This window comes from Musca autumnalis, unplaced genomic scaffold, assembly GCF_047663935.1.
Source record: "Musca autumnalis isolate F117 unplaced genomic scaffold, ASM4766393v1 scaffold_1, whole genome shotgun sequence".
NCBI classification, from domain to species: Eukaryota; Metazoa; Arthropoda; class Insecta; order Diptera; family Muscidae; genus Musca; species Musca autumnalis.
Window position 1 is genome coordinate 33,386,947 of NW_027411644.1, and position 10,950 is coordinate 33,397,896.

The 10,950-nt window shown below is 42.1% G+C and overlaps 2 protein-coding genes across 2 annotated transcripts in view; one reads left to right on the plus strand and one right to left on the minus strand.

The window, feature by feature from the left end:
• mRpS9 (mitochondrial ribosomal protein S9) overlaps nt 1-202 on the plus strand; it is a 118,194-nt gene extending 117,992 nt beyond the window's left edge. The window contains exon 8 of the mRNA XM_073971639.1: nt 18-202. Coding sequence (XP_073827740.1) covers nt 18-109 — 92 coding nt within the window. The 3' untranslated portion in view covers nt 110-202. The remainder of the gene's footprint in view (nt 1-17) is intronic.
• ArgRS-m (arginyl-tRNA synthetase, mitochondrial) lies at nt 113-10,950 on the minus strand. Its single transcript, XM_073971638.1, has 4 exons — nt 10,765-10,950; nt 9,515-10,685; nt 375-729; nt 113-320 (listed from the first exon to the last, which is right to left on the minus strand). The coding sequence occupies exons 1-4, from the start codon at nt 10,798-10,800 to the stop codon at nt 167-169; spliced, it is 1,716 nt and encodes a 571-aa protein (XP_073827739.1). The 5' UTR covers nt 10,801-10,950; the 3' UTR covers nt 113-166.

Here is a 10,950-nt window from a genome sequence, read left to right on the forward strand (position 1 = left end):
TTTCAAACTGCTTTTAGCCGGTCTCTTGACACGTGATTATCGCAGACGTGAACGTAAGAAGTTTGGCCAAGAAGGTGCTCGCCGCAAATACACATGGAAGAAACGTTAATTGTTTTGCTTTTGTTAAATGTGTTTTGTTGTTATTAACAAATATAAATAAAATAAACTACATTTGGTTTAAGGGTTTCAAACCCAAAATTTCCATGCCTTGCTTCAATATTCCCTTGGCAGTTTTGAATAGCAACAATCTGTGTTGTTGCTTTTTCACATCTGTTTCGGATTTTATGGGCAACCTTTTTAAGGCACGACTTGTGGTATTGCTGGAAAATATGAAACATGAGACTTTTAACCAAAAACATTTTTTTAATATCTACCTTAATCCAAATAAATAGTTGACTAAAATGCAGGCTTCTAAATGCTCTTTGGCTTGCCAAAGAATTTGTGGATATTTGGCAATTTCAGTGAGGACATCTAAGGCTTCAGGTTCTTGTAAATAAATGGATTGGAAGTCTACGTTACATAGATCGATATTTTGATTTTGTTCCAACAAGCTGTACAAACGACAATGGGTATACTGCAGCTTAACACCAGTATCGCCATTCATCTGTAAAGCCTTATCCCAGTTAAAGTCATAATCTCTTTGGCGCCTTTGTTTCAAATCGTTTATAATCACAGCTGAAACACCCAGAATATCAGCAACTTCATTGGAATCCACATCAACTTTCGTAGCTAGGAAAAGAGGATAAAAAGTATTTATTAAACTCTAAAAGAAAAGAACAAATCATTGTGGAAATTGGCCTGAAATCAATCAAGCCATCAGCCATCCAAACCAACTCTCATTTTGACACAACTGAGAATAATATCCAGACGGGGACCGCATTTAATGACGGATATTCTAATGACTTTGCGATGGTCTTGATTGCTCTAGCTATCTCCCAAATTTCTGATATCAAAAAACGATTTCCTCCGCAAGGGGCAGGGTCCTTTAGGGGCACCCTTCTCTCTGGAAAGGGTCTTAAGGAGCACTCTCTGGAAACGCGTCTCAAGAAGCACCTTTTCCTCTGGAAAGGGTCTTATGAAGAATTCTTTCCTCTGGAAAGGGTCTTACGAAGGTTATTTTCCTTTGGAAAAGGTTATTTTCTCTGGAAAGGGTGTTAAGAAGCACCTTTTCCTCTGGAAAGGGTAGCATGTAGCACCTTTTCCTCTGGAAAAGCTCTTAAGAAGCACTTTTTTCTTTGGGAAATATCTTAAGGAGCAACATTTCCTCTGGAAAGAGTGTTAAGACGCACCTTTGCTTCTGGAAAGGGTCTTAAGTAGCACCTTTTCCTCTGGAAACGGTCTTAAGAAGCACTTGTTTCTTTGGGATATCATTTAAGGAGCACCCTTTCCTTTGGAAAGGGTCTTAAGAAGCACTTGTTTCTTTGGGAAATCATTTAAGGAGCACCCTTTCCTCTGGAAAGGGTCTTAAAAAGCACCCTTTCCTCTGGAAAGGGTCTTAAAAAGCACCCTTTCCTCTGGAAAGGGTCTTAAAAAGCACCCTTTCCTCTGGAAAGGGTCTTAAAAAGCACCCTTTCCTCTGGAAAGGGTCTTAAAAAGCACCCTTTCCTCTGGAAAGGGTCTTAAAAAGCACCCTTTCCTCTGGAAAGGGTCTTAAAAAGCACCCTTTCCTCTGGAAAGGGTCTTAAAAAGCACCCTTTCCTCTGGAAAGGGTCTTAAAAAGCACCCTTTCCTCTGGAAAGGGTCTTAAAAAGCACCCTTTCCTCTGGAAAGGGTCTTAAAAAGCACCCTTTCCTCTGGAAAGGGTCTTAAAAAGCACCCTTTCCTCTGGAAAGGGTCTTAAAAAGCACCCATTTATCTGTAAAGGGTCTTAAAAAGCACCCATTTATCTGTAAAGGGTCTTAAAAAGCACCCATTTATCTGTAAAGGGTCTTAAGGAGCACCCTTTCCTCTAGAAAGAGTTTTACGAAGAATTCTTTCCTCTAGACAGGGTCCTAGAAGCACCCTTTCTAGAAAGGGTCTTAAAAAGCACCCTTTCCTTTGGAAAGGATCATAAAGGAGCAACCTTTTTCTCGGGGAAGGGTCGTAAAGAGCACCCTTTCCTTTGAAAAGGGTCGTAAAGAGCACCCTTTCCTTTGAAAAGGGTCGTAAAGAGCACCCTTTCCTTTAAAAAGGGTCGTAAAGAGCACCCTTTCCTTCGAAAAGGGTCGTAAAGAGCACCCTTTCCTTTGAAAAGGGTCGTAAAGAGCACCCTTTCCTTTGGAAAGGGTCGTAAGGAGCACCCTTTCCTTTGAAAAGGGTCGTAAAGAGCACCCTTTCCTTTGAAAAGGGTCGTAAAGAGCACCCTTTCCTTTGAAAAGGGTCGTAAAGAGCACCCTTTCCTTTGAAAAGGGTCGTAAAGAGCACCCTTTCCTTTGAAAAGGGTCGTAAAGAGCACCCTTTCCTTTGAAAAGGGTCGTAAAGAGCACCCTTTCCTTTGAAAAGGGTCGTAAAGAGCACCTTTGAAAAGGGTCGTAAAGAGCACCCTTTCCTTTGAAAAGGGTCGTAAAGAACACCCTTTCCTTTGAAAAGGGTCGTAAAGAGCACCCTTTCCTTTGAAAAGGGTCGTAAAGAGCACCCTTTCCTTTGAAAAGGGTCGTAAAGAGCACCCTTTCCTTTGAAAAGGGTCGTAAAGAGCACCCTTTCCTTTGAAAAGGGTCGTAAAGAGCACCCTTTCCTTTGAAAAGGGTCGTAAAGAGCACCCTTTCCTTTGAAAAGGTCGTAAAGAGCACCCTTTCCTTCGAAAAGGGTCGTAAAGAGCACCCTTTCCTTTGGAAAGGGTCGTAAGGAGCACCCTTTCCTTTGAAAAGGGTCGTAAAGAGCACCCTTTCCTTTGAAAAGGGTCGTAAAGAGCACCCTTTCCTTTGAAAAGGGTCGTAAAGAGCACCCTTTCCTTTGAAAAGGGTCGTAAAGAGCACCCTTTCCTTTGAAAAGGGTCGTAAAGAGCACCCTTTCCTTTGAAAAGGGTCGTAAAGAGCACCCTTTCCTTTGAAAAGGGTCGTAAAGAGCACCCTTTCCTTTGAAAAGGGTCGTAAAGAGCACCCTTTCCTTTGAAAAGGGTCGTAAAGAGCACCTTTGAAAAGGGTCGTAAAGAGCACCCTTTCCTTTGAAAAGGGTCGTAAAGAACACCCTTTCCTTTGAAAAGGGTCGTAAAGAGCACCCTTTCCTTTGAAAAGGGTCGTAAAGAGCACCCTTTCCTTTGAAAAGGGTCGTAAAGAGCACCCTTTCCTTTGAAAAGGGTCGTAAAGAGCACCCTTTCCTTTGAAAAGGGTCGTAAAGAGCACCCTTTCCTTTGAAAAGGGTCGTAAAGAGCACCCTTTCCTTTGAAAAGGTCGTAAAGAGCACCCTTTCCTTCGAAAAGGGTCGTAAAGAGCACCCTTTCCTTCGAAAAGGGTCGTAAAGAGCACCCTTTCCTTTAAAAAGGGTCGTAAAGAGCACCCTTTCCTTTGAAAAGGTCGTAAAGAGCACCCTTTCCTTTGAAAAGGGTCGTAAAGAGCACCCTTTCCTTCGAAAAGGGTCGTAAAGAGCACCCTTTCCTTTGAAAAGGGTCGTAAAGAGCACCCTTTCCTTTGAAAAGGTCGTAAAGAGCACCCTTTCCTTTGAAAAGGGTCGTAAAGAGCACCCTTTCCTTCGAAAAGGGTCGTAAAGAGCACCCTTTCCTTTGAAAAGGTCGTAAAGAGCACCCTTTCCTTCGAAAAGGGTCGTAAAGAGCACCCTTTCCTTTGAAAAGGGTCGTAAAGAGCACCCTTTCCTTTGAAAAGGGTAAAGAGCAACCTTTCCTCTGGAAAGTGTTTTAAGGAGCACCCTTTCTTCTGGAAAGGGTTTTAAGGAGCACTCTTTCCTCTGGAAAGGATCATAAAGGAGCAACCTTTTTTCGGGGACGGGTCTTAAGGATCACCCTTTACTCTGGAAAGGATCATAAAGGAGCAACTTTTTTTCAGGGAAGGGTCTTAAGGAGCACCCTTTCCTCTAGAAAATGTCCTAAGAAACACTCTTTACTCTGGAAAGGATCATAAAGGAGCAACTTTTTTTCAGGGAAGGGTCTTAAGGAGCACCCTTTCCTCTAGAAAATGTCCTAAGAAACACTCTTTACTCTGGAAAGGATCATAAAGGAGCAACCTTTTTTCGGGGAAGGGTCTTAAGGATTACCCTTTACTCTGGAAAGGATCATAAAGGAGCAACTTTTTTTCGGGGAAGTGTCTTAAGGAGCACCCTTTCCTTTGGAAAGTGTCGTAAAGAGCAGCCTTTCCTTTGGAAAATGTCGTAGAGAGCACCCTTTCCTTTGGAAAGTGTCGTAAAGAGCACCCTTTCCTTTGGAAAGTGTCGTAAAGAGCACCCTTTCCTTTGGAAAGTGTCGTAAAGAGCACCCTTTCCTTTGGAAAGTGTCGTAAAAAGCACCCTTTCCTTTGGAAAGTGTCTTAAGGAGCACCCCTTCCTTTGGAAAGGGTCGTAAAGAACCACCTTTTCCTTTGGAAAGGTTTATAAGGAGCATCATTTCCTCTGGAAAGGGTCTTAAGGAGCACCTTTTCCTCTGGAAACGGTCTTAAGGAGCACCCTTTCCTTTGGAAAGTGTCTTAAAGAACACCCTTTGTTTAGGAAATTGTCTAAAGGATCAATATTTCCTCTGGAAAGGATCTTACGAAGCACCCTTTCTTTTGAAAAGGATCTTACGAAGCACCCTTTCTTTTGAAAAGGATCTTACGAAGCACCCTTTCTTTTGAAAAGGATCTTACGAAGCACCCTTTCTTTTGAAAAGGATCTTACGAAGCACCCTTTCTTTTGAAAAGGATCTTACGAAGCACCCTTTCTTTTGAAAAGGATCTTACGAAGCACCCTTTCTTTTGAAAAGGATCTTACGAAGCACCCTTTCTTTTGAAAGGTCTTAAGAGGCACATTTCCCCTGGAAAGGGTTTTAAGAAGCACTCTTTCCTCAGGGAAGTGTCTTGAGAAGAACCCTTTACTTTGGAAAGGGTCTTCAGAAGTACCTTTCTTTTGAAAAGGGTCTTAAGGTCTTAAGAGGCACATTTCACCTGGAAAGGGTTTTAAGAAGGACTCTTTCCTCAGGGAAGGGTCTTAAGAAGAACCCTTTACTTTGGGAAGGGTCTTCAGAAGCACCTTTTCCTCTGAAAAGGGTTTTAAGGAGCACCTTTTCCTCTGGAAACGGTCTTAAGGAGCACCCTTTGCTTTGGAAAGGTCTTAAGAGGCACATTTCCCCTGGAAAGGGTCTTAAAAAGCACCCTTTCATCTGGAAAGGGTCTTAAAAAGCACCCTTTCATCTGGAAAGGGTCTTAAAAAGCACCCTTTCCTCTGGAAAGGTCTTAAGAGGCACATTTCCCCTGGAAAGGGTCTTAAAAAGCACCCTTTCATCTGGAAAGGGTCTTAAAAAGCACCCTTTCATCTGGAAAGGGTCTTAAAAAGCACCCTTTCCTCTGGAAAGGGTCTTAAAAAGCACCCTTTCCTCTGGAAAGGGTCTTAAAAAGCACCCTTTCCTCTGGAAAGGGTCTTAAAAAGCACCCTTTCCTCTGGAAAGGGTCTTAAAAAGCACCCTTTCCTCTGGAAAGGGTCTTAAAAAGCACCCTTTCCTCTGGAAAGGGTCTTAAAAAGCACCCTTTCCTCTGGAAAGGGTCTTAAAAAGCACCCTTTCCTCTGGAAAGGGTCTTTAAAAGCACCCTTTCCTCTGGAAAGGGTCTTAAAAAGCACCCTTTCCTCTGGAAAGGGTCTTAAAAAGCACCCATTCCTCTGGAAAGGGTCTTAAAAAGCACCCTTTCCTCTGGAAAGGGTCTTAAAAAGCACCCTTTCCTCTGGAAAGGGTCTTAAAAAGCACCCTTTCCTCTGGAAAGGGTCTTCAAAAGCACCCTTTCCTCTGGAAAGGGTCTTAAAAAGCACCCTTTCCTCTGGAAAGGGTCTTAAAAAGCACCCTTTCCTCTGGAAAGGGTCTTAAAAAAGCACCCTTTCCTCTGGAAAGGGTCTTAAAAAGCACCCTTTCCTCTGGAAAGGGTCTTAAAAAGCACCCTTTCCTCTGGAAAGGGTCTTAAAAAGCACCCTTTCCTCTGGAAAGGGTCTTAAAAAGCACCCTTTCCTCTGGAAAGGGTCTTAAAAAGCACCCTTTCCTCTGGAAAGGGTCTTAAAAAGCACCCTTTCCTCTGGAAAGTGTCTTAAAAAGCACCCATTTATCTGTAAAGGTTCTTAAGGAGCACCCTTTCCTCTAGAAAGAGTCTTACCAAGAATTCTTTCCTCTGGACAGGGTCCTAGAAGCACCCTTTCTAGAAAGGGTCCTAGAAGCACCCTTTCTAGAAAGGGTCCTAGAAGCACCCTTTCTAGAAAGGGTCTTAAAAAGCACCCTTTCCTTTGGAAAGGATCATAAAGGAGCACCCTTTCCTTTGAAAAGGGTCGTAAAGAGCACCCTTTCCTTTGAAAAATGTCGTAAAGAGCACCCTTTCCTTTGAAAAGGGTCGTAAAGAGCACCCTTTCCTTTGAAAAGGGTCGTAAAGAGCACCCTTTCCTTTGAAAAGGGTCGTAAAGAGCACCTTTTCCTTTGAAAAGGGTCGTAAAGAGCACCCTTTCCTTTGAAAAGGGTCGTAAAGAGCACCCTTTCCTTTGAAAAGGGTCGTAAAGAGCACCCTTTCCTTTGAAAAGGGTCGTAAAGAGCACCCTTTCCTTTGAAAAGGGTCGTAAAGAGCACCCTTTCCTTTGAAAAGGGTCGTAAAGGGCACCCTTTCCTTTGAAAAGGGTCGTAAAGAGAACCCTTTCCTTTGAAAAGGGTCGTAAAGAGCACCCTTTCCTTTGAAAAGGGTCGTAAAGAGCACCCTTTCCTTTGAAAAGGGTCGTAAAGAGCACCCTTTCCTTTGAAAAGGGTAAAGAGCACCCTTTCCTTTGAAAAGGGTAAAGAGCAACCTTTCCTTTGGAAAGTGTCTTAAGGAGCACCCTTTCCTTTGGAAGGTGTCTTATGGAGCACCCCTTCCTTTGGGAAGGTTCGTAAAGAAGCACAATTTACTGGAAAGGGTTTTAAGGAGCACCCTTTCCTCTGGAAAGCCTTTCCTCTGGAAAGGGTTTTAAGGAGCACCCTTTCCTCTGGAAAGTGTTTTAAGGAGCACCCTTTCTTCTGGAAAGGGTTTTAAGGAGCACCCTTTCCTCTGGAAAGGATCATAAAGGAGCAACCTTTTTTCGGGGAAGGGTCTTAAGGATCACCCTTTACTCTGGAAAGGATCATAAAGGAGCAACTTCTTTTCAGGGAAGGGTCTTAAGGAGCACCCTTTCCTCTAGAAAATGTCCTAAGAAACACTCTTTACTCTGGAAAGGATCATAAAGGAGCAACCTTTTTTCGGGGAAGGGTCTTAAGGATTACCCTTTACTCTGGAAAGGATCATAAAGGAGCAACTTTTTTTCGGGGAAGTGTCTTAAGGAGCACCCTTTCCTTTGGAAAGTGTCGTAGCCTTTCCTTTGGAAAATGTCGTAAAGAGCACCCTTTCCTTTGGAAAGTGTCGTAAAGAGCACCCTTTCCTTTGGAAAGTGTCGTAAAGGGCACCCTTTCCTTTGGAAAGTGTCGTAAAGAGCACCCTTTCCTTTGGAAAGTGTCGTAAAGAGCACCCTTTCCTTTGGAAAGTGTCTTAAGGAGCACCCCTTCCTTTGGAAAGGGTCGTAAAGAACCACCTTTTCCTTTGGAAAGGTTTATAAGGAGCATCATTTCCTCTGGAAAGGGTTTTAAGGAGCACCCTTTCCTTTGGAAAAGGTTATAAGGAACACCATTTCCTCTGGGAAGGGTCTTAAGGAGCACCTTTTCCTCTGGAAACGGTCTTAAGGAGCACCCTTTCCTTTGGAAAGTGTCTTAAAGAACACCCTTTGTTTAGGAAATTGTCTAAAGGATCAATATTTCCTCTGGAAAGGATCTTACGAAGCACCCTTTCTTTTGAAAAGGATCTTTCGAAGCACCCTTTCTTTTGAAAAGGATCTTACGAAGCACCCTTTCTTTTGAAAAGGATCTTACGAAGCACCCTTTCTTTTGAAAAGGATCTTACGAAGCACCCTTTCTTTTGAAAAGGATCTTACGAAGCACCCTTTCTTTTGAAAAGGATCTTACGAAGCACCCTTTCTTTTGAAAAGGATCTTACGAAGCACCCTTTCTTTTGAAAAGGATCTTACGAAGCACCCTTTCTTTTGAAAAGGATCTTACGAAGCACCCTTTCTTTTGAAAAGGGTCTTAAGGAGCACCCTTTGCTTTGGAAAGGTCTTAAGAGGCACATTTCACCTGGAAAGGGTTTTAAGAAGGACTCTTTTCTCAGGGAAGGGTCTTAAGAAGAACCCTTTACTTTGGGAAGGGTCTTCAGAAGCACCTTTTCCTCTGAAAAGGGTTTTAAGGAGCACATTTTCCTCTGGAAACGGTCTTAAGGAGCACCCTTTGCTTTGGAAAGGTCTTAAGAGGCACATTTCCCCTGGAAAGGGTTTTAAGAAGCACTCTTTCCTCAGGGAAGTGTCTTAAGAAGAACCCTTTACTTTGGAAAGGGTCTTCAGAAGCACCTTTCTTTTGAAAAGGGTCTTTAGGAGCACCCTTTGCTTTGGAAAGGTCTTAAGAGGCACATTTCCCCTGGAAAGGGTTTTAAGAAGGACTCTTTCCTCAGGGAAGGGTCTTAAGAAGAACTCTTTACTTTGGAAAGGGTCTTCAGAAGCACCTTTTCCTCTGAAAAGAAAAGAAGCAATTTTTCCACTGGAAAGGGTCTTAAGACGCGCCTTTTTCTCTGAAAAGGGTTATAAGGAGCACACTTTCCTCTTGAAAGGGTTTTAAGGAGCGCCGTTTTTTCTGGAAATTGTCTAAAGGATCAATCTTTCCTCTGGAAAGGATCTTACGAAGCACGTTTTTCTCTGGAAAGGCTTTCAAGAAGCACCTTTGCTTCTGTAAAGGGTCTTAAGAAGCACATAAATGGTAAATTATCTAAAGCTTCCTGGCGGAATCTCCTTGGTAATGTTGAAAGAGCTGATTGAATCGGGAGTAGCCATCCACATCGTGCCCGAACTCAAAAGCCTTTGGTACTCTGAAGCACTCCAAGCTGTTTGAGGGTATTGAGCAGACTACCCTCCTGCCAAGTTTGCCAATAGTACGTGGAATTCAGGAACAAGATGTTCAAGTTCCGTAGAAACCTTGTTGAACGCGATAGGTCGGTCTGTGGTAAGCTATGCGGCGCCATTATGGTCTCCGAATATAAGTGCACGGCGATGGAAAAATATTCGAACCTGTCAGAATGCCACTTTGCCAAAATTTTTATAGAAACCTTCCTTCTACTTTTTTCTTGGACTTCGCAATCTCTAATAGCGGTTCAGTTTTTGCCCCTACTTTTGGTGTCTTTTTGTCTGCTGATTTATTTTCCCCTCAGTTGCCTCAAAAATTTAATGGTCATTCATTTTTTTAAATGCGTCATTGATTTCTCCTGATAGGCTCGAAACATTTAATGACATAACTTGTAAGTCAATGTTATATTTTACTTACTTGGACTTTGAGCTTGTTTCTCCTGCATGCGATCTCTTGCCTCATCCAAAAGTTCCTTGAGAAATACCGCCTGGCCTTTACGTGTACTCATGCCGTGGATACGGCCAAATTTGACGTGCGTCAGTTTAGAAATGTCTATCTCCTCTTTCAGCCTCGATGTTGTTTGAAACACTGCCTTAAAGTGATCAGTCTGACCATTTTCCACAATGTAGAAAATTTGTTCAAATTTAAAACGTTGCCATCGATCCAAAAGGGCAGCAATGTCGCGTGACAAATACAAAGTGGAGCCATCACTTTTTATAATGGGAACCCTTCGGTTATCAACCTCAACTACTTTGCGCCCATCTTTCTCCGGTAAGAGAAGGTTGTTCGTTTCCAATTCATGGAAAACATCCAGAATATGTTTTTGTGAATATAAGGATTCCCAATCGTAGATATCAAAGGCAACACCCAACCTTTTGTAGACTGTTTGCAATTCATTGATTGTATATTCTCTATATTTTTGCCATTGTTTTACTAATTCCGGTGATTGTTGGCCACATTCCAATTCTCTAAAATACTCCCGTGCCTTGTCAGCAATGGACGGATCCACCAGTGACTCCTTATTGGCCTTAACATAAGCTTTATATAACGTTTCAATGGGTGCATTTTGTATTTGTTCATCTGTTGCTCCCAACAACTGTACACCGACTTGCAGCAAACCAAATTGTGTACCCCAATCACCTAAATAGTTCATCTTGGTCACTTCATAACCCAAACTTTCATGTATATTGGCCAAAACATTTCCAATGATAGTAGAACGCAAATGACCCACATGAAAAGGTTTTGCAATATTCGGTGAACTAAATTCGAAAACCATATGTTGTTGTTTTCTTTGATATGGAAGTTCATTCCATGAGTGATTTAATAATGTCCTCACATATGGCTCTTCTTTGAGGTGGAATTCTACTTTGTGGTGTGGTGTTTTTCCATTGCCAAGAATTGGCCGTACATCTTCCACAAAGTCATTGTCATAATTTAAAGATGTAACAGCTTTTAATAGTTTTGAATTTTCTCCATCCACGGTTGAATTGTCGCCTTTAACAACCCACTGTAGTACCGGCTTACGACCGCGTTTCAGTGGAGTTTCTAGTTCGTAGTAAACATTGTTATTCTTCACAACTTGTGTGATCTGTCAGGAAAGATTGTAGGTAATGTGAAGAATTTAGATATATTTGTTATTTATTTACAAATTTTGCAATTTTTTATACCTTTTCACTTATTGCCTTGCGTATGATACATGACATTTTGTCGCCTTTGCATAACACCACAAAGCTTTGTTCATATGAGATGAACGGCGTTAAATCACGAAGAAAATAAACAAATAAAATTAGTGATAACGGCCAAGAATCACAACAAAATTGATAATAAAACAGCAGAAACAAGGGATTTATAGT

What these genes read in the sequence shown, in the direction of transcription:
- ArgRS-m (XM_073971638.1), bottom strand. Translation starts at nt 10,800, where the DNA reads ATGTCATGTATCATACGCAAGGCAATAAGTGAAAAG. An exon ending in GCAAGGCAATAAGTGAAAAG is followed by an intron (nt 10,686 to 10,764) that starts GTATAAAAAATT and finishes CTTTCCTGACAG; the next exon opens with ATCACACAAGTTGTGAAGAA. An exon ending in GAAACAAGCTCAAAGTCCAA is followed by an intron (nt 730 to 9,514) that starts GTAAGTAAAATA and finishes CTCTTTTCCTAG; the next exon opens with CTACGAAAGTTGATGTGGAT.